At 41.3% G+C, this 26,720-nt stretch overlaps 2 protein-coding genes across 2 annotated transcripts in view; one reads left to right on the forward strand and one right to left on the reverse strand.

Moving 5' to 3' along the window:
- The first annotated feature begins 5,999 nt into the window (after positions 1 to 5,999).
- Positions 6,000 to 13,493, forward strand: map1lc3b (microtubule-associated protein 1 light chain 3 beta). Its single transcript, XM_038705174.1, has 4 exons — positions 6,000 to 6,262; positions 9,678 to 9,733; positions 11,557 to 11,663; positions 11,756 to 13,493. The coding sequence occupies exons 1-4, from the start codon at positions 6,223 to 6,225 to the stop codon at positions 11,931 to 11,933; spliced, it is 381 nt and encodes a 126-aa protein (XP_038561102.1). The 5' UTR covers positions 6,000 to 6,222; the 3' UTR covers positions 11,934 to 13,493.
- A 1,198-nt stretch (positions 13,494 to 14,691) lies between these two features.
- zcchc14 (zinc finger, CCHC domain containing 14) overlaps positions 14,692 to 26,720 on the reverse strand; it is a 31,266-nt gene continuing 19,237 nt past the window's right edge. Inside the window, exons 8-14 of the mRNA XM_038705782.1 lie at positions 25,050 to 25,086; positions 24,455 to 24,965; positions 24,147 to 24,244; positions 21,394 to 21,491; positions 21,039 to 21,194; positions 18,347 to 19,555; positions 14,692 to 17,578 (exon numbers count right to left, since the gene is read on the reverse strand). Of these exons, the coding sequence (XP_038561710.1) occupies positions 17,523 to 17,578; positions 18,347 to 19,555; positions 21,039 to 21,194; positions 21,394 to 21,491; positions 24,147 to 24,244; positions 24,455 to 24,965; positions 25,050 to 25,086 (2,165 nt within the window). The 3' untranslated portion in view covers positions 14,692 to 17,522. The remainder of the gene's footprint in view (positions 17,579 to 18,346; positions 19,556 to 21,038; positions 21,195 to 21,393; positions 21,492 to 24,146; positions 24,245 to 24,454; positions 24,966 to 25,049; positions 25,087 to 26,720) is intronic.

A 26,720-nucleotide genomic window follows, 5' to 3' on the forward strand; every position in this document is an offset into this window, starting at 1 on the left:
TACTGGAGTTCCTTTGACAGGGATGTTGGCTTAAGTCGGAGAAAAAAGATTGGGAACCACCCTTTTTTGTCGGATAACCAGCTTTTTTCCCACTACAACCGACATGTCAAAGAGCGACAAGATGACTGGAGCATAATGAAAGGTGGTTTAGTGTTTAGTGTCAGCCAGGGATGCTGTCAAGTGGAAGAGGACATATTTCTACACATTAAAAGTCCAGCTGTTACTGTCTTTCTGATCAAAAATGCCTGTTGATAGGCAAATAACTAGGGATGCATTTTACTTTACACTTAGTTTTTAGATGATTTTATTTAAGGCACAGAGTCAGAGAATCGGGTGACGAGGGTATTATGAGTTTTCTTTTGGCTAAAGGGAGGATAGCTTTACCTTTTTTCTCCACCCTGAATTTCTATTTAGTTGTAGCCTTTCCTTGATATAGTTAATTGATTATAGTTACTCAAATAGCTACAACAGGATTCTGCGACTCAGGCATTGTGTTGGTTCTTTGATGTACAATCAGGCAATCAGTTTCCAGTTTCACTTCTCATGTATGCAGTGGCGACTACATTATTGTTCTGTAAAGAGGAAAATTGCCCCTGGCGGCAAATACGCCAGTGTGTGAATGTTTGTTTCCGTTTGAGCACTTAGGCTCTGTGTATGACTGGTGAATGCAGATGTAGTGTAAAAGCGCTTTGAGTGGTCGAAAAGACTAGAAAGGCGCTATACAAGTACGGAGCATTTACATTTACATTTAAACCTGCAGTGCGGAACTTTTGTCTGCTACTTCTGACAGTGAGAGTAATTACACTGTCAACACTGGCTTCTGACGTATAGACTCTGCCATCCTGAGTTGCAGCGGTCGCTCCCTCCAATCGTCGCTGGTTGGCATTAAAAACATCACTACCAGTTTGCCAGTGTGGGAACGTCGCCACAGACACCAGATTTAAAAAGAGAGGCTGTGATCGGCTTAATCAGCATGGAGTGAACTCATCTGGCAAATGCTTGAATGTAACGGACGTTAATTTATATGTAAAAGTCCTGCTCTCTATCTTTAAAGTGGGGTACACGATTAAACAAATTGTGCTCATTCATTACTTTTCAATATTATTTTGAGACATTGGGGGCAAAGGTTTTTTCTTAGGTCAAGGGGAGGGTCCAGATACAATATTAAAAATGCTGGGTAGAGCCTGCTTTATAAAAAAGTTTAATATATGATTTATCCCCCCCTCCCCTCCCCAGTAATTTTCATACAGTCCCTAACTGACGTGTTTTATTACAGAGGTGGTCAATGACTTGATCGGTATGGTGGAAAATGACATGACTGTATGATGTGAAACAAACATAAACATGAGCAATAAGTTTACTGTTGTTACGTGCCTGACTACCATCTTTTGCTAGTGGCTCACAATGCCTAGCAGATGCCCCAATCACCAGAACTGAAAGAGTGATGCAGTACATCCAAACGCAAACTCCTCTCCCAGCTGCTCATCAGCCCTGCCCTGACGTAGAGCAAAAGTGTTTCCAAAAAGTTTCCCCTCGCACACGCCTGCTTGTTACTGTAGTTGCAAAATCACTGCATCACCAATAGTCCACTCCACTCTGATGGATTTAAGAGCTGCACTACGAGTAGAGCAGTGAGGGGGGCATGTGGTTCAAGTTTACTCAAACTGGTGCAAAAATACAGGTGGGATGGTGAAGGAAAAACAGATAATCGTATGGATACATGGTAGTGCATGCAACAAGGTCAGAAATGATTTACCAGGGGGGATTTCATCATCCCCTGACATATAAAAAGCAGCCACAAAGTCTACTGATGACTGAAGGGCCACAGTTGTATTACTCTGAAGATGGCTGCCATGTTTCTTCTATCTGTGTGCTGTCATTTTCTGTTTCTCTACTTCATTCTATGTTTGACAGTACTGCAGTGGGTTAACCTCACTTTGTGATTATTTACATATTTCTCTGAATCATATTGTTAGTCATTTAGTATGAATATATACCACAATTGAAACAAATATAGTTCATTTCAATATATACCTTGATAGTTTGCCTTCAAGCCAACTGCTAGAAGAAGAAATGTAAAAAAATAGACACCTGGAGACATTCCCATAAGCTGCCCCTAAAGGGAGCTACAGTCTGGCAGGTTTCATTGTTTTGCACAAAGATCAGATATCCAAGGTAAATGGAATTTTGTTTGTTCTCCTCAAAGCAGTGATGAATGACATTTTACAAACTTAATCGCACCAAGCCCTTTTCCCTGGGTAATCTGAAAAATCAACAGACCTTACTTTGAGCAGATTATAATAATATTGGGACTTTTTCCTTCAGATAAAGTAGCTCTCTTCACCCTGAAGTCTGTGGACAGTCCTGTAACCAGGACATGTTTCCCGAAAGACAAGATGCTGCTGAGGTTTTATTAGAAATTTAAAAAAATAAAAAAGATGACTGCTGAGAGAACCACAAATGAAAAATATGTCTTTTTGTAATTTCTGTGAACCTCCTCCCTAAATGAATGACTTCTACTTATCCATGCCTCTTCCTATGGTTTAATACAGCAAATCAATAAGTCTTAGTGGAAGAGAGTATGTCTCCCTAATAATCTCTACTTCTCTTGTATGCATTGATGGATGCACAGTGGGAACTCTCTCACACAATGAAGACGAAGAAACACACATACACATACACAAACACAGATCCAACCTCCACCTTTGCCCCTTTCATATCCCTCACCTGTTATTGTTATCGACCACTCTAGTATTGTTCCCCCCTCTAATATATAACACTATAACAGTGTCAACATTTCATATCACACGGATTAGCACTTCAGCCATCTGTACAGCTGATTGAGACCAGTTCTGCACTCATGGAGCCTCCTGGTGAGAACCATGAAATCACAGCACCACCACCTAATGAGTGGAGGGGGTAGGAGGGAGCACACCAAGGAGGGAAGGAGAGGGTCTAAATATTGACAGCAAATATTTGATAGAAGGGTAGGGGTGTCCCCCGACTCATAGGTGTGTGCTCAGACAGAGAATGCGCACACACACACTCCACAACCCCAACTAACAATTTCATGTGTTATCAGTGTCAGCTACAGCTGTCTTTGACTTGAAAGGGGTGAGAGAGGGGTGGATGCATCATATACGCACCTACACACACAGTCATCGGGGCCTGCACCACGCTGAGACAAATACACAGCTTGACTGGTGTGTGTGTGTGTGTGTTAGCTGCAGATCACTTCTAACTGACTTCATATCTGCCGTAGACACACCCAGTTGGGTGCCAGCATGTGCACACACACACACACACACACACACACAAACACTAATCTCTATGCAGACCATCAACACACTCACACACCTGACTGAGCACCAGTCGGGGGGTTTCAGGTGGAAGTCCGGGGGGAAGGCTTCACAGCATGGCCGACCTAAAAATACAATGCACTGAAAATTGGCCATTCCTACAGAAAGAACTAGTAAACAAAGGAAAAGACGAGCGTCAGTGCTGCACAGATTATTAGTGCTTTGATTGATATTAGTATTGTCGTGTTCAGGGAGTATAAGGGTGAAACAAAGACCTTCTTTATGTGTGTGTTCATGCCGGGGACATGGTTATGTTATTAGCATGCATTTGTAATACTAACAAAGGCCTGAGCTTTGCATTCCCAGCATGTCAGAGTCTCTCTTGCAGCAGAAGCTTTCCTTATCTTAGTAAAAAGCAAGTTGAGGTGAGTCTCAAACTGATTTAAAAGGGGGTCTGCAGTTCCTGCATGAAGTAAGGAGTGTGGTCAGATAGACCAGGGCTGTTCCCCTTTGACAGTACAGATCAGCAGCAACAGGTGATCAGAGTTCTCCACCTGCTGGACAAAAATATGAACCGCATCTTCTTCTTTGCCTACTTTCTTTGAACTACAACTAAACTCAAACTCTGATGTCCACAGCCAGAGATGAAAAGTAATTTAATGCATCTAACTCAGTGGTTCAGTGGTTGTCTTTTTTAATGTCACCACATGAATCATATTCATACAACTTTAGGTGCTTTAAATTTGGTAATAATTTTACATCTACACCACTACAGATAAATGAATAGGCCGATGTCAATAATTTGTCAATTTAAGCTTTTACCTTGGATTCTTAAATGGTCTACATCTTATTGCAAATAGCCTACTTGTTACATTTTATTCAAGTATAATAATGATTGAAAAACATATTCTTGTAGCAATTGCTACTTTACTCAACTAAATGATTAGGTAATGATCCATCAGTTCAAGGATTGAGCTATAGGAAGATCTGTGAATTTGACCTGGTGATCGGTGGCAGTTACATTTGAACTTACCTTTGATAATAAACTGTATAACTTTCTAGATGTTGTTGCTCTCTCTGCCAGGAAGATAAAACTGAAATGATGTTCAAACTATAAAACAGTAGAAATTGTGGTGAATGGCTGTATCAAAATCTGCAGGTTAATAGCATCGTTTTTTGTTTGTTTTTTCCACAGGTTTTAGTCCTTGGTCTACTGTTGTTTTTGTTCAGATCATTCGTTCTTTTGGGATTGCTTTTCATTGCTATGCTGATGATTTACACATATATATGCCGGTTATTGCAGGAAATGCATCTGATTCGGTTAAGTTAGACTTGCTTGGCTGCTGTGAGGAGCTGGTTATCAGCAAATTTCCTGCTACTCAACTCAGCAAAAATTGAGATGATAGCTATTGGACCAGCTAGATTAGGTCATTTGTATGACAATTTTACTCTATCCACTGATGATTCGGTCACTCATTGCCAGGATGGAGTAAAGAATCTTGGGATTGTTTTTGATCAATCACTTTTGTTTGATTTGCATATAAAAGAGGTGACAAAAGTAGCCTCCTTTCATCTCTGAAGAATCGCAAAGATTAGATCAATATTGGCACTTAAAGATGCAGAGGCCCTTATTTATGCCTTTGTTACATCTAGGCTGGACTATTGTAATGTACTGTTCTCGGGGCTGCCGCACGTATTCTGACTGGATCATCTAAATACATGCATATAACTCCTGTGCTGGCCTCACAGCAGATTTTAAGGTTTTGTTGTTAACGTACAAAATAGTGAATGGTCTTGCACCATTATATCTGTCTGATCTTTTAAATTCTTATGTTCCTACACGGTTGCTGCACTCCCACAGGACAGGACTTCTGACTGTACCAAAGGTTAGGGAAAAAAAACAGTTGGTGAGCGAGCCTTTTCGTTTCGTGCACCAACATTTTGGAACAGTCTTCCAGCAGATATTAGACTGGCATGTTCAATTGAGGTTTTTAAATCAAAGCTTAAGACCTACTTATTCACTGCTGCATATGAGTCCTAAATGTTTGTTTATCTTTGATGTCTTTGTATAGTGGTATTTACTTTTCACTGTTTCAATTTAAAGATTTATTGTACTGTTTTGGAATTGTATTGTTTTTGTAAAACACTTTGATTGAAAGCCCTCTATAAATAAATTATTTATTATTTTGCAAATTTAATGCACCAGCTAGGAAAATATGATGCAAAATATAAATTGTAGGCAAACTGACCACTGAGAAAATGTTAACAAATAAGTTACACTTCAGTAATACTTCAGTCCATCATCAATCAGGGTACCAAAGTGACATGGTGTGATAGTCCTGTTTTCTTCTTTATACTGCTGAACCTGACCCCTCTGTCTGCATAGTTACAGCTCCCCCTGGCACTTAAGTTGAATTTAAAACAGACACTACATCGTTTCCCCTCACTTACATTTAGGCCTATTCTTTAAACTGTGCAATGCAATAGGCCTATTTGTCTTTGTTATTTATTATTGAGAAAACTCAAAGTGGCTCTCAGAAGAGTAGAAATTCAACAAACCCAATCATATCCCCCTGATTTGGTGCTTAGATTTGTTAATCTAATTGCGTGTTTTTAACTCAAATTGAATTTGGTGGGGGGCGCAGATGAGAGGGAGGGGCGTGACGTCACGGGTCAGCTGACAGGTTTGTTTTGCTTGCTGTGCTCGAGCTCGTCCTGACTAAAAACACAAGCGGAGGAAGGAAGCAGCGACATCAAACCGTCTCTAAACGAGCACTCCTCCGTCAGTGTCCCACCAACACGCCGCCAGCACCGAGACCACGGATAGTTTTATAAAATCGTTTGTAGCTTTTATATTGTTGCTTTCATACAGCCGCGAATTACCTCCGTTTACATACTACCAACTGGTTGACTTTGACGCAATATGCCTTCAGAGAAAACCTTCAAACAAAGAAGGACATTCGGTAGGTGCTTGTTTTAACATTTTCCTTTGCTTTATGTCTTCTGTGTAATTTCCTGAATGTTCGTCGTCTGAATTCTTCTCTGAAAACTATACAAGAGTGAACCGCATCGTTAATGTAGACAGGCAGGCGGTCGTTATCCCAGTGGCAGTGGGTATTAGCGTTCATTTTGTCCAGCTAGCGCAGTTTAAATGTATGTTAATTAAACACACAGGGGGGGATGATACTGGCTGCTTGTCTCTCTACAGCTAATTAGAGAAGGCAACGATATCCGGAGGTCTGTGGTCGTGTCAACTTACCTAACAGAAGATAAAAGACTTAAATTGTTCCCACTCATATGCATACAGGTTTAAACATATAAAATAGGACAGGGCTATTTGCTGCAGGCCTGTCTCTTCGTGTGTGTGTGCGCGCGCGCGCGCGTGCGCGTGTGTTTATTTGCATCAGCGCGCTGGGAGAAAAACAAAGTGGTGTCGAAATGCGGGAACAGAAAAAGAGAGCTGCAGGATTGGGGGATGGGACAGTTTGCGGAGGGGAAGAGATGAGTTTAAATGAGGGAGCACATGCAAATGGTACCCTCTTTCGTTTTTGTTTGTAGGGTAGGCCACAGCCTCGAGGCGGATTATAGTTTCAGTTGTGTGTTCCCAGCCCGCAGATCTAGAAGAAGACATAAGGCCCGTAGTGCTTTTACAAATACATTGCAGCATAGTCGTTTATCCTCTTGACTTTCTTTGACATCATGATGATCCTCTTTGTGTTTTTTAGTAGGCATATTTTTTTATTTAGTACCTAAGAGAATATTAAACAAATTGTAAAGTAATCCAGTATCATTCTGTGGATAAAATGGGCATTTAGTTGTTTTCCCCAAAGTGTGCTGTAGATCTTGGACACAGATGGGAAGTGTTGCCTTCAGCCCAGGAAATATAATTCCCAAAATGACTAAAAGTAACCGACTTCCGTTTTAACATCACATTATTGGTCCAAATTTACACAACCAGAGCATGTGAGGGCCAGGCAGCAAAGAGAAACATCGTGTCACCAGTGTTGAACTATACTGGAGAACATGAAGCTTTAGATACAGATTGATCTATTTCACTGTGACGTCGCGCTAAACTTTAGGAACAGACAGTTCGTCTGTATTTGTGGTTGTTTACAGTGTGACAGTGTCCACCAGCTGGTCACCAGGTATGGCACGCTTTATTTCACCCCTGTGTCACTGCCTTGTCCCCCTTGAATCCAGCTCAGACAAGAGTTGCGGAGTGTGGACTGGTAGCTGCTGAACTGGTTACCAGTTCACCTCGTGGGCATTGCCAAAGGAGGCCTTGAGCAAGCCCCAAGCAAACTGAGTGGCAGCCCTTGTGTGTTGCTGTGGGCATGTGTGTGTACTAACATTGAGTTTCCCCTTTGGGATTAATAAAATATATCTTAATCTTAATACAGGTTTAACACCTCACAGCATTAATTACATTATCACCCGTCCTGTATACATCAGTAGGTCTAAACCCAAGTTTCTGGGTGTGAAACAGTTCAAGTTGCATACCTGTATAATAGGTCATAACATGACTCAGGGAATCTTCCAGTTGTGCCAGGCGGTACTGACTAATCCCCATATTATGCCAGAACTGAAACACATGGGGGGGGAAAACCACAGGCTTTTAGGTCAACTTCCCTTTTCCTTTATTTGATTTACAACGGGTGACTCAGAGGCCATTTGTTGCTTGGTGTGGTCATGGTCTGAACACACAGAGCTTCCCTGTTCCTGGGCGATGAACTCGTCCTGATAGAAATGTAGTCCTAGAAAAATGCCTTAGGGCCTCGGGAGATAGAGCAGGATCGCCCATTAATCGGAAGGTCGGCGGTTCGATCCCCGGCTCCTCCTGTCTGCATGTCGAAGTGTCCTTGCGTGATAACCCAAAATTGCTCCCGATGGCTGTGGCATCGGTGTGTGAATGTTAGATTCTCTTTCTGATGAGCAGTTGAATGTGTGAACATGACTTAGAGTACAGCACTTTGAGTGTTCGGAAGACTAGAACGGAGCAATATAAGTACAGTCCATTTACTATTTATTTACATTTCCTCAAGCATGAAAATGGCACCCTCTGGATGATAAACATTTCACAAACATTTGTCAATAGAGATATTCTTACAGTGGATTGTCCATCTAGCGAACATTTTTTTAGTGGCATGTCACAAGACTGAATATCAGTAACTCAAAGCTTCAGCTGACTGATGGGGACCAGTGTACTAGAAAATCTGCACTTACTCATGTCTTTTCATTTCTTCTAAAGTCCCAAAACTGATGCAGATGATCATGAGGTTCAGATGTGTCACACATGTTTTCCCCATGCTCAAGTTTTTGATGTTGACCATCAGACTGTTGACGTTGTCAGTCCAAAGTGCGGTAAGCCCAAGGTGTTATCTGTGGCCATTTAAATTGACCCGGTTACAAAACACTTCAATTGGGGGTTAAACCTCCGAAAGAAAAAGGTCATCGATGAGTGAGTGATCGGTCCAATCAGCGGCTGTGTAACTGACCTGTGGGAAAACCTAGTGTTGAAAACTTTTTATATACAGTCATGGTTGAAAAGGTCCAATTTCAGCTGAGATTCCAACATGCGCATAATGTAAAAACATCCCGGCACAGCCGAATATGATTTGAAATTCTGCAGCCTATACTGAGGGGATTTAGTGAGTGTGTATATTTTAACAGATTCTAGGAACGCTCTTGTACATTCATTGTAGTTTCTTTTCTTTTTTTTACACACAGGTGTGATATGTGTGCTAGGCATTCCTGTGTATGTGTAAGGCATGTAAACTATGCACACTTGTGAACACACATTGGAGTATTTCAGTAGAAAAAAAGTGAATCATAATTGTCGTCTAATAATCTGCTAATCACTGTGGAACACTGTGGTTACACCATGAGTGGATTTTAGGAAAGCCCATTATGTTATCACAAGAGCGCCTCAGTCCACTAAGCAGTCAGTTAAATACGTTCCCCAGATGTTTCTATTCTGTAAGATATTAAGCTCCAAGAATGTAATCATATTATGCGTTTTTATGAATATATTTAAAAAAAGATCTGATTAAAATAGTGGCAGACCAAATACAGTGGTGACATTCTTTGTTTAAGATCCCACTTGAGTGTGTGATATGTAACACCTCTGCAAAGCTGTTGGACCAGACATCATAATAACAGACACCTGCTCCTCACATGATCACTAAATACATCAGTTTATAAGGGCGGACAATTTGAATACTGTATTCATGTGAGTTACTTAGAAGTTCAGTTAAAACCCGCCTGTCAGTTTTTGTATACTTTTTGTTGGTGGCCGGCAGCTGATTCTCCTGACCTGCTGACCTTTTTGTCTGCTCGTGAGCCTCCATTAACCTGAGTCTGTGTTTTTCTGCCCTCTAGAACAGAGAGTGGAAGATGTCCGACTGATCCGAGAGCAGCACCCCAACAAGATACCTGTGAGTTCAGACGCACGTTCACTTGCATTGGTTGTGTGTACACCAAAGCCGGTGCGGTGGAATCCATTGTTCAATTATTCTCAAGGGTGGGGAATCTGTAAGGGCAGAAACTAATCAGCACGACGTGCTTAACAGCATGCAGGAAGACACGAGTAAGAAAAAGACAAACTGCAACAGGAAGTGTTACCACATGTTTCCTGGTTGTACTCTGAATTGTGTGTCAAGACAGTTTTAAATGTCATTTGGTGGCATCAGACACATTTCTGCGAGGGCTTTCCTCTTGTAGACGTCTGATTGTTATTCTGAGTTTATATGTAAATATTATATAGTTTATGTGATCAGGCTTTTTTTTCATCTTACTGTGAGTGACCACAGCAGGTGTGTCTAGTTTTTCTTATGATGACTGCATCTGCTAACAGGTCGGGTGTCCAGTGGCTCCTAGCAACCACCGACAAACAAACGCACACCTCAGGTTTCACCTGCGTGTTTTATCATTTTAAGATAGAGTATCACCAAACCCCCCATCTGCTGCGCCATGCAAGGCCTCTTCTCATCTTAAAAGCACCCGCGTGTGTGTGTGTGTGTGTGTGTGTGTGTTTCCTGTGTACTCTCATAGGGTTTATAAACTGCCATGTCATGCTAAGTGTTGAAACCAGTGGCAGATGCACTGTGTCACCGTTATGTAACTCCATCTAAAATTCAGATCAGCAATTTTTATTCTTTTTCCATTTCATCATTGTTGTTATTTTAACATGGATGAAAAATGTACAAATTAATTATCCTGGTTAATCATTAGACCTTGGGACCTCATTTTCATTATCGATTGATCTGCTGCTTATTTTCTTGGTACATTTAAAAATGCCCAGCACAGTTTTCCAGAGCCCAAGGTGACATCATGAAATGTCTTGTTTTGTTTGACCAACAGTCCAAAACACATAGAGAGATTATAATGCAAGACAAGGAAAAGTGGCAATTATTCACATTTAAAAAGCCTAAACTAGGGAACATTTGAATTTTTTTACTATAAAAAAAAAAAGGATTATCAAAATAGTTGCAGAATAATTTCCTGCCTATCGACTAATCACTGGAGCTGTAATCTGAAATTGAGAAGTTAGTTTTTTTCCCACCACGTTTTGGACAACTCTGCCTCTGAATGGCTAGTATTCGTTGCCTCCGTTGGTTACGGTTACAGTTAGCCAATCTGAGGCAAAGGCAAAGCTGATGTGCCTCAAGTCAGAGTTGTCAAAAAAATCAATCTTGTAGTGAGATTATTCCCTCAATTTCTTTGAAGTAGTTTTCGAAAGCACCTATAGTAATCTCCTCATTGTATCTTTTAAGAAAAGGTTGTCTTAGTGTGCACACTAGCATTACTAAGTACGGCATTAAATGTTTCAGATCAGTAATGGAAGAGTCAATCAGAGTGGCAGACACCCTTAGTGGATTAGTGTTTGCATGTCATTTGCACTTGTTGTCATTGATGAAGTGGTTCGCGTGCTTCTGCGATGTTGTTTTGAAATTCTTGTTTGAAAGCGTCTTAACTTGATTAAATGTCATCCTGAATAAAGGATTCTGTTCATTCATGGCTCAAGCAGATCGGTCTTGGTCCAGTGAGCGTGGACTTTATATTCACAAGGGCAGTTCAGCAAGGCCAAGGGCTGTGTTGTGTTTCTACTATATCATCTGATAAGTGTGACTTCCTCTCCCCGTTACATCTCACGATCGATCATGGCCACTGGTCTCAAAACTCTGAGAAATACAGGCCTTCCCACCAGCCAGAATAATTACAGGGGAGAAATCATTGATTATGTGTGTGTCTCCTGTAGGTGATCATCGAGAGGTATAAAGGAGAAAAACAGCTTCCCATCCTGGACAAGACTAAGTTCCTGGTGCCAGACCATGTCAACATGAGTGAACTGATTAAGATCATCAGGTAGACCTGAAGTCCTGTTCTTCTCCTCTCATTTTCTGTCCTCCCTTTGTCCTTCTCCTACTCACTCTGCCATGCCTTTGTCTCCCCACCAGGAGGCGCCTCCAGCTAAACTCCAACCAGGCTTTCTTCCTGCTGGTCAACGGCCACAGCATGGTCTCTGTGTCGGCCGCCATCTGCGAGGTGTATGAACGGGAGCGGGACCAAGATGGCTTCCTCTACATGGTGTACGCCTCCCAGGAGACCTTCGGCACTGCCACGGCCGCCCAGTGAACAGCCTCCCTTCTCCTTCCACCTGGCAGGCCATTGGACAATTGTAGTTTTTAGCGTCCTCCATGTTTCTTGCCACACACCTTTAGTCTTGACTGTAAGAACTAAATTACAAACTGCTAAATCTAAACACAGCGTACGATAATTTCCCAGCCCGAATCGGTTCAGGTTGTGATCTTTATATTATGACTGCAATGAGCGAATAGACTGTTTGAGTACCACGACACTCAGCCATTAGCATGAAGCCACATGGGGCGACTAGTACAGCAGAGTTTAAGAAGAGAAATCCCAGATCTGACTTTGACTCCAGCCAAGTGAGTCTTTGATCAGTTACATTAAAGAGGTGAGCTCCACCAATTTGTTTTTTTATATATATATATATATATATAATTAGCCTATGAACAAAGACAGCCTCAATTGTAAGGTTTTTGGAGACGGGCACTAGAGAAAGTGAAGGGTTTCTGGATCCACGTGTTTTAATGGAAGATTACATTGCAGTTAAACCTTTGGGATTTGTAGTCTCGGTCAGAGTACTTTTGCCAGAGAAAAAATGCAAAAGGAAGTAGAGAAGAACCTTGTTAATCACTGCACCCCAGCTGTGTGTTTCGTCACATTCCCTCAATGGTCCTTCTTTGGTGTGTCTATCCTTCCCTGTCTCGTAGCCTAAAGCGTCTTCACTGTAACAAAACAGATGTTGGAAACTGCTTTTGCCCTTGAAACAGATGATTGTAGTTTGTGAAGAAAAAAAAAGCCTTTATGTACAGATAATATTGACTTTGCGGCTTTGAATATATATAAAAGGGGTTCCGGTGAGAGTGTAACCAAGTTGACTTTGGACACACTACAAGGAGCGTGGTCTGGTAGCATGTGTGAATGAAGGATAATGGTGTTTCTGTGTCTGCTGATGAGGGGAGGAGGTTGCCTTTCCTTTTTATCTCCTCTGTCATGAGTATTCATTAAGGTGATTGAGGAATAAAGGAAAGTCAGATAAAGAATGAAAGGCTGATAAACATCATGTCTGACTGTGCGTCTGTGTTCTGCCTTTGACCTGCAGGGCTGATTTCTCGGAGCCCACATTGTTCAGTTTCAGTTCACTGAAATACAACAAGAGCAGTTACTGCGGAAACGAACACCTGCCCAGTTTAAGATCTTTACTCTAAAAGAAAAACATCCTGTCTGTCTATAGATGGCTCCTCACACTGTCTGTGCTGTCGTGCTTCTCCTCCTCCTCACCGTCTTCGTAACAGATCGAGGTTTAGCTGCTTTTATATCGCAGAATTTTATCTTTTTTTTGTTGTTCTTTTTATTTAATGTGGTTTTTATTCCATTGTGCGCCACGTCTTTACCCTTCGCTGTCTGCTGTAAATGTGAAGTACAAAGGTGACCAGTGAAAAGCCACTGTGTGTCTGTTACAGAGGGGTGGAGCATTTGTTCCATCGCTGTCTTTCCTGCCTGCTCCTCTGTTTCACACACGCATACCCACACACAGCAATATCACACAGCCTCCTCTTATGTATTTATGTTGGTATTTTGTAAACAATAAAAGGAGGGGGACAACGATAACTTTTTGGCTTCCTGTGTTATTTTGACCATAAACGAGTGTCCACTGTGTTACAAAGGTGTTCATTATGTTGTGTCAACAGTTTACAATTGAATCCGTTGTGAGAAACGTACAACAGAAGAAGTTACAGATGTTGCATTAATAAAACTGACACAACCTGTAGTTTTTCTCAGTTAATGTGAAATAATTATCAAATGAAAATCTCAAATCCACTATCTTTACTTTCATTTTTGCTTTGTCTATTTGGCGATACTCTTCCATGAAAGGTACACAATGAATAGTGGGACACACCAGAGAGGCTGAACATTGGCAACTGGCTGTAGAGGATATATAACTTCATTATTAGGTTACTGTATGTACGGTAAGTCTCAATGAGAAAGTGCTAAAGGAAACACATTCTTTCAGTGTTGCACTTGTTATTTACTTTTTTTTACACTGGTAAAGTTTTAAGATTTAGACCTGACTATTTTTATGGAAATCTGATGAAACATTATTGGATGTATATTCAGGCTGAGACAAGTAGACCTGTGCCAAACATACCTAGAGAAGGGGATGTGCTCGATACCCAAGTGTTCAATGTTAAAATACCAGTTCTTAAGGGGAACTCCACTGATTTATACATCAAAGTCAGTTTACAGGTGTTGGGGAGTACTGCTGCTTATGTGAAAAAGTCTTTTGTGGCTCCAGAGTGAGCTGTGGGAAATCTGCATCAGTTGGGGCTAAATTAGCCACTACTAATAACGCACCTGAATTTCCTAATGAACAGTCGGAGTCGTGTTGCATTGTGGGTAATGTAGTCACTTTTTTAACAAGGAAGAGAAATATGTGGAATAAAATTGGTGAAATCTATTTTGAGCATTTCCTTAAAAAAAGACTGTTAATTCAATAGGTAGCAAGATTATGCTAAAACCCTTTCAGGCTTCCCCACAAAGCCAGTCCCCCAAAACACATTTTCATGTGCAATGAGTGGGGCAGAGTGCGCACAGGTAGGCCAGCAAATCATTTAATTCGGACCAATTGGCCATGTTTATTACAGTCCTGCCACAGCCAGCCCCAGCTTTAATGTTATTAGTAATGTCTGTGCTTTTCCTGTTATAAGTCAAAATGTCTGCTGTGTAAAAGGCCTATTAGATTTGTTTTTGAATTTCTAAAATGGCTGAAATGACCCTTTAACTTAATAAATAAATGATATACACGATATGATGAAAGACAGGCAGGACACATTTATTCAAACATTTTTTATCTGAACTTTTAAAACAAATTTAGTAATATAAAATGACCTACAAATGAACTGGATAATTATAAACTGTGTTCAAACATTTGCACAAAATATTGCAAAAGAATATTTTACTAAAGGTAAAGAGCAACATGCACGTTGAGCATCAGTTAACCAGGTTCTTCTGTGATTTTTACAGATTCAGATTCTGGCTTGAAGGAAACAGCAAAACTAAAAGTAAAAAACAAACAAACACCAGAAATGGAGCTATGTGACACTTCTGATCTATGGAGGCAATTTTCTTGTTCTGTGCGACCATTGAAAACAATGTATGAAGTGTTTTTATGCGTCCATGTTCATGGAGACAGAGAAAGTTAAATGAACCTTCAGCTGAACAAGCGAAGGCTGGCTGGTTGATTCTAAGGCCCATACTTCTGTGAAAAAGCAATACTCCAAAGACATTTTATTACAAACAAACGCACACTGTTGACTTATTTTAAACAACAGACAGATGTTGTTATACATACTGAATGTTCAGTATTTATTTACCATTTTAAATAAACACCCCATGTCCCTGTGCTGTGCCCTCCAGGGGTACAGATAGAGTTTCATCTGAAGGACCAGCTGTCCTCGTGTCTGTAAAACTCTGGGTCCTGCCCAGCAACTCACTCACAGTCAGACTTGAAAATACTGCAAAACATTCTCCATCTTGCTTATGCTCTCTCCAATTTCCAATCCTGTGTAGGCTCTCTCCAAATCAACAGTCCTGAATTTTATACAAACATTCTTTTGCATAAAGACATACATATTAATTGCAAAAAGAGTCAACTCCATCTCTTCTGGAGTGAGAACACATTTAGGATTAACGTCCACGCTGCTCAACATTCATTTAACAACATGAAAAATGAGACATCATCATACTGAACTGAAAACAAATTGGCACTTTTGAAATGTCAGTCCAGCTTGAATGACGACAGAAACACTGGTGTGAACTGAACATACAAAGACACTGTGCTGACTTTTCGAAGTGTCTGAAAACATTTAGTGTGCATTCAGATTGCCCTGGTACAGAGGAACAGTTTCAGGTTGGCTCCGAGGTAGAGAGGCTGCAGGGCACCGGTAAAGAGCTTTTATGGACAACACAGTGGCTGGTGCAGCTTCCCTGTGTGACCCCCCCAGCCGCTGAAGAGGGATTCCACTTTCCAAGTGTGACCTGTCCACACACACACACACACACTTTAATGATGACGGTTATGCTGTGTCTACTTGTACTGTAATCCTTGGTAATCACCAGCCTTTTAATGCCACATCATCATCATCAACTTTAAAAAAATATATTAAGTTCACATGGAAGTGCCTGAATACAGTCTGTGTTGGGCTAGATCAGCTAAACAGGGGTAGACCAGCAGGTGCAGCAGAACCTCAGGTCCTGCAAAGGATCCCCCTTCTTGAGCTGATTCCTTCAGAGGGATCCAGCCCTTGAATCAGGTGCCACGTCTTCTTGTAAACAAACACATTTATGTTTACATAAAGTGTCTCTCACCATAACACACTGTGTGTATCCTTAAAGTCTAACAAACATGTTGAGTGCATTTCCTCCCGCATTAAACATCTGCAAAGTACTGCACAACCATGTTTACCACAGACCCACTCATCAAAACATTGCTGCATAGCACTGACAGTTTTTCTTTCTTTTGCTCCTCTTTAAGATACAACCTTTTATGTGTCTCAAATCCTTACTGTGCACTAATTCTAAGCAGGTTTTGTGGATTATAGTGTTGGCACTGAAAAAGAGACAAAATAAGGTAGATAGTATGATAGGCATACTAAAAACGCTTGATTTTTGAGTGTGCTGCTGATGGACACTCTTCTCCCAGAATGCAATGCTCATAGATGAGAGGGACTGTTCACAAAATGAGTTGGTAGATGGTATTTAAACTTCTTGCCAAGTTTAACTGCCAGTTGCGTTCCAAAGTCGCAGTTTGATTGCCTTTACTCAGTGCAGCTATTGCATCATTTCCTGTTAGTTTAAAACAAAAAGAGTTCTTGGATACTAGCTGCAAAAACCTTATTCTATGAATATTATTACGTGATATATGCTGTGTACAATTAATATGTAGTATAATGAGTATGTAGCATGGAATTGGGACACAGGTCTTGCAACTGGATGAGCCAAACCAGATCACGGGACGTACAACAGAACAAGGAACTTGGGAAGGGAAGATAACACTGGTGCTTTGCTGTTGCTGTCACAATAATTTGATTAAACTGGGTTTTATGTTTAGGTCAAATGCACTTGGCTTAGTGCCCACGAAGTTTAGAACATCAGGTGTTTTGCCTCTGGTTTGTGAACCATACAGACTATTAATGCTCAGTCATTTAGCTGGGAGGCAGATTTTGACTCTCTGGTTGTACCGCACCATAGGTAACATGACTAACTGTGTGTAGTGTTTCCTCTGAGGATGAGGCAGAATTCCAGCCACGTCTCTGAAATGAAGCGAGGCAGAGTACAAATCTCCAGCCCTCCTTGTGATTCGTGTTTGTATCTGTGGAGATCTGAGGAGGGATGAAAGCTAATCCGATGACACAAACTGTGACAACCACTCCTCTCTTCTCAGCAATCTGTTTCTCTTCCATCCTCATCTCTCCATAAGCTGCTGTACAAGAATTACAAAACATACATGGGGTCTGTGTTGTCTCGTTGAACTCCAGAAGCCGACTGCCTGTCTAAACGCTGTCTGCTAGCTTCAGCAGGAACATGAGGTACAGCTGTGCCTCTAGCGTGACAGTTCAAATCCACTGGTGCTTCTGCTTGTTAGTCCCCCGAGTCCTTACTGTCAGAGTGAGGAGTGTACTTCAGTCGAAATGTCCCTGTGAGACACAACAGAGAAATACATTTGCTATGTTGAAGCTTTACAATGATTGAATACAAGCTCAAGCCACATACATACAGTATTTGCACCTCTGCTTGCTGAAAAACTGCCTATTCTTATGTATTTATGGATCAATTATAGGTTTTACCACATAGAAACAAGATGAGAGGATTGTAATGTTTGAAAACCCACATTGAATAGAATTAGCATTTAAAGCATGTGTTTTTTTGTGTATTATATTTCATAATGGAATAGTTACATTAATGTAAAAGGCTTATAAATTGTATTTTGTTATTCCATTTGATTATGAGTGTGTGAGGGTTTGGTCTGTGTGTCTGCTTTTTTGGATTGTGTCTCAGCTTGTTTCCAGTTTTATTTGGAAAATGTCTGTATCGGGTGATCGTGTCGTGCTTTGTTTCCTGTCTGCCTTGATTTCTAATGTGTCCGTCAGAGTTTGCTAGCCTGTCTTTTGTCATGCTGAATGCATCTGCCTGTACCCCTAGCATTCTGTTTTTTGTTGCTATTTGTCAGTGCACTTTGAACATTTACATTACCTCACTGGAATTACTTTAACTGTAAACCTTTTTGACAGAGTATGGCAAACATAATCTATTTCACAATTTAATTACTACAATAAATGAGGAAGAAAAAGAGAGTTATAAGTTTTATATTGCATCTTTTAAATGGAAATTGAATTAAAACATATATTCTTTTTATTTTATTTAGATTTTTACATGTAATTTCATTTGTTATTTCCTTCACCTACCTTGCTGTGCTGAATCCATGGGCGGCTGTTTGCACTCCTCTGCTCTGTGTCCGTTGGCACCACAGTTATAACACGACAGGTTCCCTACTGCCCGTTTCTGGCCTCCATTTCCCAAAATGCCATGGGGCTGGTAGAAGGCAAAGCCCTGCGGCTGGTCATGTGAAACAGGGCTGGGGCGGTAGAGCGGCGGCGGCACCATCATCGGGTAGGAGAAGGGCGTGGCTCCGGTGCCAGCTGTGCTGGATGAGGCTATCAGGGGACTGAGATGGAGCAGAGGACCCAGGGTGAAGAGGGAGGGGCCGGCCGAGAATTGCTGCAGGTAGCCGGCCGCTGCGTATCCAGGCAACGCCCCATAGGCACCGCAGTTGCCCCGACAACCGCAGGAGCTGCAAACACACACAGAGGGGTTGTGACCTGAACTCTGATCCAACGAAGAGGCAGAGGAGGGGGACGGGGAGGGGCTAGAGGTGGTCTGGGGCGGGTAGTAAGCGCTGCCGGGCACTGCTGCCACAGGAACATTGCTTGCAGTTGCTATGGGAACAACACCACCACTACTGGAGCTGCCAGACTGTGACCCGGACTTTGTGGAGGGACACAAGAAAGAAGAGAATGAGGAGGAGGTAGGTGGGTAGGAGTAGTATCCAGATGGAGATGGAGATGAAGAGGACGAGAGGTGGAAGTGCAGAGGGGGGTGCGAGACGTGGTGGAGGCTGTTGGAGGTGGAGGTCAGAGCAGAACTGGTTTCTACCATCAGACTTACAGCACCTCCCGCCAGGCCACGGCAAACCACAGAGTCCTGGAGAGGGGAGGAGCCATCCATGTTACGCCCTGGGAACAGGTTCTCCAGCCTCACCCCCATCCCCACACTGAGCCCTGTACTGAAGCCTGCACCGGCCGCAGGCAGGCTCGAGCCCAGCTGCTTAGTCCTGTCCTCCATGCACAGTGGAGGGGGCCTGGGCTTACGCGGGGAAGTTAGGATGCGTGCTGGGTTTGAGACCTGGGAGAGCAGGGTCTGGTTGTAACTGGCCTGTGGGTGGTAGGGAGACTGTGGGAGGCCGAAGGAGCAGGAGGGAGGGAGAGAAGGAGCTACATCGTTTTGGACAGGTAAAACCTGGGCTGTGGGGCGACTCGAGCAGCTGGAGTTCAGGATGAAGAGGCAGGATCGGTCCTTCTCTGGACCCCCGCCTGCTGAGTCCGGACCTGACACACCTGTAACACAGATACATGGTAGTGTGTTGAAAGTTCACTTTAATCCCTGTGTGTGTGATTGAATGTCAGACAGAGGAAGAGAGAGGAACGACCTGACACAGTCAATAAAAAGTACTATCAAACATGTTTCTTTAAAAACCCAATATTTAATTTTCTCATTAATTATAAAGTTATTGGGGTTGTAAGGGACAAAGTGTTACATAAAGTATAAATGAGTGCGCAGGGCCACCATTAAATCTGTTAAACTACATTCCATATAAAGCCTGAAGATTTTCGAAGAAAAAGTAAGGAAAAGCAAACAAATTCATTTCTGTCTGTTACGACCCAAACGTATACCTGACATTCAAAGGTGTTATTCTAGTCCATGGATTTAGGAGATGTCTTACAGTTTGGTCTTAGAGAAATTGGCTAACATAATAACTTTACATTATATGACAGACAGTATAGACGCCAAGCGTGACCTCCGGGTCTGAAAAGTGAAGCCAATGCGGAAGTGCCACAAACCTTCAATAAAGAGCAACATGGCTGTGAACAGGAAGAGAGAATGAGATGATGATTGGATTGTAAATTACATTTTTGTAAACGGGTTTTTGTAAAGGTTTAGAAGCAAACAAAAACCAATAAACCTGATTTAAAACAAATAAAAAAAACAAGGTTTAAAACAAACACAATATACGGAAGAAAAAAATATTTCGAATTTTTAAAATTGTCTGAATACCAAATTGTGAAATTTGATAACTACTAATAATACCACAGAATTTATTTTGAATTTCCCCTTTTTATCTCCAGAAGGTTAAAAAGATTCATGAAAAAAAAAAAGGATAGAAAAACAGTGTGTTGTTTTTCATGGATGAACATAATCTGACAGACCAGAGGTGTAATCGATTGATTATCCTGGGTAGCCTGGATGTTCAAGTTTGAATTTTTCATCTTGAATTATGGTGTCTGAATTTTATAAATGCTATTTGAGCAGCTTGATTTTTTTTGGTTATGTTCAATATGTAGGTCTGAAAATGACCAACAGAATCTAAGCAACTTGAAACAAACAGTTGACGCTTGAATTATCTGTCTGAATTGGTGCTTAAAATCATTTGCACAACATAAAATTACCTGCTGGAAATTTCAAAGAGGAGAATTCAAACCATGTAAATTCAAGTTAGATGGTTTTCAAAGTAAAATATGACATACATGGTGTTGTATAAATTATTAAAGTATTCTTTTATACTTTTTACACTTAGGTATTCAGTTGCTAATAAGATTAAAAATCTTATGGCTTCTTTGCTTCCATAATAATACTGAAGAAGTATCGTAAAGTAGGGAGATTTCTGGTCAGCCCGTGCTAATGTTAATTTATTTTGTACATGAATTGAAATAAATATATCAAGCATTGAGCATAAAGGGAAATCATGGCACTTTCAAGTTGCTGCCATCTTTCCTTTTTTCAGGATCCTTTTGTGATAACTCAACTGTTGAGAAAACTTACGCCTGTGAATGTCTCTGGTCCTGTCGAAGGTCGAGTCACAGCAGAGTGGTGTTCTCTGTGGGGAGCAGGAAGAGCTGGAGTAGCCTGAGGACGAGCTGCTGTCTGTAGAGACGGGGTGATGGTGCAGAACAGCATCCACCTCGACTCGCAGCTCTCCTGAAATACATTTCAATACACCGCAATTTTGGACTGTTTTTAATCCAGGGAACTGGGAACGGTGGCTGTTTCACAATCATACTAATTACTGAACACCAAGTCGAGAAATTTTGGGACACTGCAAACATTGATTTCTCCCATCTAAATGTAGGAAACTTTTGTGTGAATGAAGTCAAATGAGACAAACCAGCTTTGTTACCTGCAGTCGAGGTGGGATGTGATGAGGCTCCCATGTGACTGGAAGGTGTCACCCTGGCGATGCCACTGCAGGACCGCTTCTCCATCTTCATCTCCCTGCTGGGTATACACACAGGCAGAAAGGTTTGATGCATGTTGTGGTTCATCCTGTTTATTTTTAACATAACTATAATCTTATGAGCTAGACTTCTCCTGTAAAGGAATGTTCATGTGAATAGTGTGTGGATAGTTGACTGGAACGGAGCAAAATATCTTAAAAAACATATATAACACGATAATGTTATTTATGTTTTTCAAAGAGTTTATCGGTAGCTTGTGTTCCCCTATCGCCACCAGGGGGAGACACTGTCCACTCAACATGTTCCTCAGCATCCCAACTGCTCTAGTACAAACATCTGCAACCTCTTCACATGGAAACTCACTGCAGGAACTTTCCATTTTCTATGTCTTGTTTAAGCATGGCCACATACACACACACACACACACACACACACACACACACACACACACACACACACACACACACTCATGTTGTCACCTGCCTCATGGAAACCTGTTGATGCTCAGGATGGAAACACCAAGATCAAGAGATAATAAAAGCAGGTTCACAGGTGTGTGTGTCTGACTGGGTGGATGTGTTTAAGTAAGAGTCAGAAAATGTAGATACATTTGCTTGCATGTCCATGTTTTTGCATGTGTTTTTGTTGGTTATCTCCTCCTAAGTACATCTTATCTCTGCTTCCCACCTACAGCAGGTTAACCATTGACGCCTTTTGGACCATTACTGCTGCATATTTACTGTTGAAATCAGCGGCTGATCACTCGGTCTGTTAATCGTTAATAGGCCAAAGCATCTGCACTGGAAAAACTAAAATCTTAGTAAGATTATCTTAATTAAAGGCAAAATATACTTTCTGACAAAATATTTTTTCTTACCAGGCGGCTTTTATGTTAGAGAATTTCACCTGTTTCAAGTTTTTTTTGGCCTTAAGTAGCAAGTGAAATATTCTTGTTCTGTTGGCAGATAATTTTGCTTTGCACTTATATGATAGTTCTTGCAGAAAAGAGTCCTCTCATGTTGCAACTTTATTACAAAGTTATGTAGACTAACTTCCTTCAATGTAAAGCGAATAGTTATTTTATCGGATGCTCTGCCTGAGGATAGCAACAGCATCACTTGCCAGTACATCAGCACAGTGTGTGGTGCACACTGTCCTCTGCACCTCCAATATATGGGAATTTCATATTGAGCAAACTATTATGCTAGCATAAAAACAAATTCAAGATGTTTTTACATGCTTGTCAAGATTAGTGGAAGGAGTGCAGAATTTTGGAGTGATTTTGTGCACCCTCAGTTCAAAATCTGCTTGCATGTTTTATCATGATGAGGACGATGATGATGATGAAATAGTGACTTACTGATTGATTATTACTGTAGCTCTTTAATTGGTTTTGTTTTTGAACATCCAGTCATCAAGGGTCCAACAGCTGAACTTTTCTCATTCATTAGACATGAACAGGTACATATAGTACTTTCTTGTTTCCCTGATTAATTGATTTTGTTCTACTTACAGTGGCTTTTAGAATGGTGGGATTTATCCATGATGGGTTGGCTCTTATTTACATTTCAGTTCTACCACAACCATAGAAAATACTGTCTTCTGATTGGCCAGAGCCAGTGCCTTATTTTCAGATCACTGCACAGCTCTGATGTAGGAGTGACCCTGAATACTCAAAGATTCAATACTGAAGGAGCCTATGTTATGAAATAGGATCATGCCATTTTGGCTCTATGAGGGTGCACAATGTCTGATTTTACATTGAACTACCGGTTTTCTTCCGATGCGAGGTGCACATCTGCGAGGTGCATGCAACTGTTGACGGACATGCACAACTCAGCACAAGACAGGAGAATGGCAGGCGAGCATAGCGGAGAGAAAAGGGTCAACAATAAGCCTCAGTTTAACTGCAAATGTACAGTGCAAGTTACAGTGCAACTTCTCAGTATTAAAGCGGACTCCCTTGTCTGTGTGTTAAGTACAAAGCTGAAGCCAGGAGGAGATTAGCTTAGCTTAGCTTAGCTTAAAGCCTGACAGCAGTCCAAAGTTCAAAATTATGCCTACCTAAATGTAGCTAAAAATGACAATTTGTGGTTTTAGAGGGAGTAACATATAAGTATTTCTGTTGTTTACCAAGAAATATTTACAGCATGTAACAAACTGTGACGCGGCAAATTCTGAATAGCTAAATCTCTCTTTGTGTATCAATTAAACAAACAAACAAATGTTACTTATTTGTGCATTAGAAGTGCTGGTAGTATTGTGTATTTTTGAACTTTGTACAGAGCAAGGCTAGCTGTTTCATTTGTCTCAGTCTTTACGCTAAGCTAAGCTAAGCTAAGCTAAGCTAAGCTAAGCTAATCGCATCCCCCCTCAAGATTCCTAGTTCTCATCTAACTCTTGGCAAGAAAGTAAATATTTCCCTATAAGTCAAAGTATTCCTTTAAGTAATGTTTGATGTTTCAATAAAATGGCTCCTTGTGGATTATCAAAAAAATGTATGCTTTGAAATGCCAATACAGCAAAAAAACTTTAAATAAATAACTTATCTATTTAACGCTTCAAAGCCGCAGAGGACTGATCTTTTACACTGCAGTGCACAAGAGGTGAAAACATAGTGACACATTAATACAGTTTGAACCCAGACAATCTAAAAAATCAAAAATCAAAAAAGTGTGTGACATCTGCAGCTTACTCTGCTGACTTCTGTAGCTCTAGTTGAGTCTTGAGTTTCTTCTTTGCTCCTTGGGTCAAGTCGTACTTGTTCAGATCCTCCTCTGTCAGTGCTAAAAACTGTAGCAGACAGGGAAACAGGTTTAGAACTTGCGGAAACAATAATCATGTATAAGAAAATCAGGCATACTGGTTTATTTAGAAAGTACACAGCTTAATCATGACCACAGCTTCAAATGCTCATTTTAGTTAGTTACTGAGCCTACTTGTTGTTTCCTGTAAGATATGTTGAATAAAGAAATTACAGGATAGAACCTAAAGCTGACCCACCTCCTCCATAGTGAGCTGTTTGAAGACAGGGTAATACTTATGGAGCCGAAGCCTGCGGAGCCAGTCCAGGATGCCGTTCTGCTCTGGCGTGCTGGGCTGGGACTGGGATGGTGTCTGTGTAAGGGACTGGGAACGAGACAGGGAATGGGACTGGGGGTACGAAAGGGACTGGGAATGTGAGTGTGACGTTGGCAGGGAATGGGACAGGTGCAGGGACTGGGCGCTGGACTGACTGCTTGTTTGCTGATGAAGGTGGTGCTGAGAGTACGAGTGCGACGGACTGTGTTGGGGATGCACCTGGGAGGAGGGATCACCTCCGCCAGCCATGCAGCTCTGGGTGTGCAGTGCTGGCACAGGGGGAGGGAGGGAGGACAGCTGGGGGGAGTGCTGGGGAGGAGGAATGGAGGGAGGAAGCGGAGGAGGGAGGGAGGAGACGTGAGGAGAAGGGCGAGTCAAGACAGAGCTGTGGGTGCTGACGACGGGCTGGACGCTGGCCACTCTGTATACCGCCCTGAGAGAAAGAGACTGAGTCTGAGGGGGCACAAATTATGATGATGATGTATGATAGAAATACAAAGATTGAAAAAAATCTTACCTGTTGGTTCCTCTGTACTGAACTGTACAGCCAAGATCTGAGGGACAGAGTGAAAACACAAGGACCTTCATCATCTTCATTATCATCACCACCAAACTCAAAACAAAACAAAACAAAACAAATAAATTCACCCATGTGATCGAGTGAGTGAAACCCAGATAGCGCATGTTTAAAATAAACAGTAAGACATCTTTAACCATTTCATTTAAAATATTTTGCATATGCTTTGGCTCAATTTGCGAAACTCTGATCACATAATGCTACACGCCTAATTTTCTCAAATACCACGCAAAATAAAAAAATCTAATGGAGTAATACATTATGCAGTGAGTTAGTCAGAGAACTGTAAAATAATGCCATAGATAATGGCCACCAGATAATTTGATCTTCTGTTTTAATTTAAAGGTAAAATGCAATGCATGCACTTAGAAAAATATTTTTCAAATTATATTACTTAGATGCAATGGGGTTTCATGGGGTAAGTCATAATTTCAACCTTCCAAAATATGTTTGGGACATTTGTGCACTGAAATAAAAAATAAAATACCAATACGGCGACCAATACGGGTTTTTCAATGGCCAATACCAATGCAGATATCTAGAGAACAGGACGGCCGATGGGCGACATATAATGCCGATTTCAAAACAAACTCATGTATAACTCCATTATTCCATTAAGAGTACAATCTAATATACATGTTATCTTAGCCAATAATGTATTGTTTAGATGGAATTTTTGATTAATTGATGAAATAGAAAAATACATTGGGTTCTGCTGTAGATTTCAGAACATGGCTGGTGTTAAAGTGAGTTTGGGGTGCAGTTTGCAGAAGTGACATCATTCAACTGCTTTATTATCTATTTCACCCTAGCCAGTAATGATTTTAAATGAGATTTGCTGTTGCAGTCATTTAGGATGGGAGAAACATGTTAACTTATAGAAAAGACGATGGTGACTGAGGAAGTGTACTGCTCCAAACATTGACGTATATTTTGTATATTGGCCTCGTAAGTGTAGGCATTTTGCATAGTCGGCTGACCGATTAAAAAAATTCGCAAGGTTTATCAATGAGACAATTTGTATAAGAGCATGCAGATTTGGTCAGGCGTCATTTTGTTCTTGTCTGAAAGCAGTGTCTGCTGTGTGTTTATTGAGATAAACCTATTAACCAGAAGCACGCACGCAGTGACCCATGTGTTCAATGCAATAAATGTGATATTACAGCTTCGGTACAGATTATGAAGAATGGACTGTGACATATTGTGGTGGAGCTCTGTGTGCTTGTAGAGACAAATTACAGCAGAGTTAGACACATCCATATTAGCCTTGCTTCCCAGGGGTCTCCTGTGAGTCTGGCACACACACACACATACACACAAAAGTAGAAACACATGCAAAAAGTGCAAGCACACACAGATATACACTGCACTGATGGGCTATAAATACTCTCCAGGATGAAGTCACACTCACAGACTCAAACACACACTCACACACATCAGCATGAGGTCACCACACTCTAGGCTTCCCAACACAAACATGCCACGCAGAATTCCCACACCAGACTAAAATAGACCCCGTCCTCTCCCTCCAACACCTCCAAAACACAAACTGAAAATCCTGTCTACAGTCTCACCTCTATCACTTTGGCACCACCAACAACCAAGACATAC

This window comes from Micropterus salmoides, unplaced genomic scaffold, assembly GCF_014851395.1.
Source record: "Micropterus salmoides isolate LMB-PRFRI ecotype aquatic unplaced genomic scaffold, ASM1485139v1 Ms_hic_scaffold_8, whole genome shotgun sequence".
NCBI classification, from domain to species: domain Eukaryota; kingdom Metazoa; phylum Chordata; class Actinopteri; order Centrarchiformes; family Centrarchidae; genus Micropterus; species Micropterus salmoides.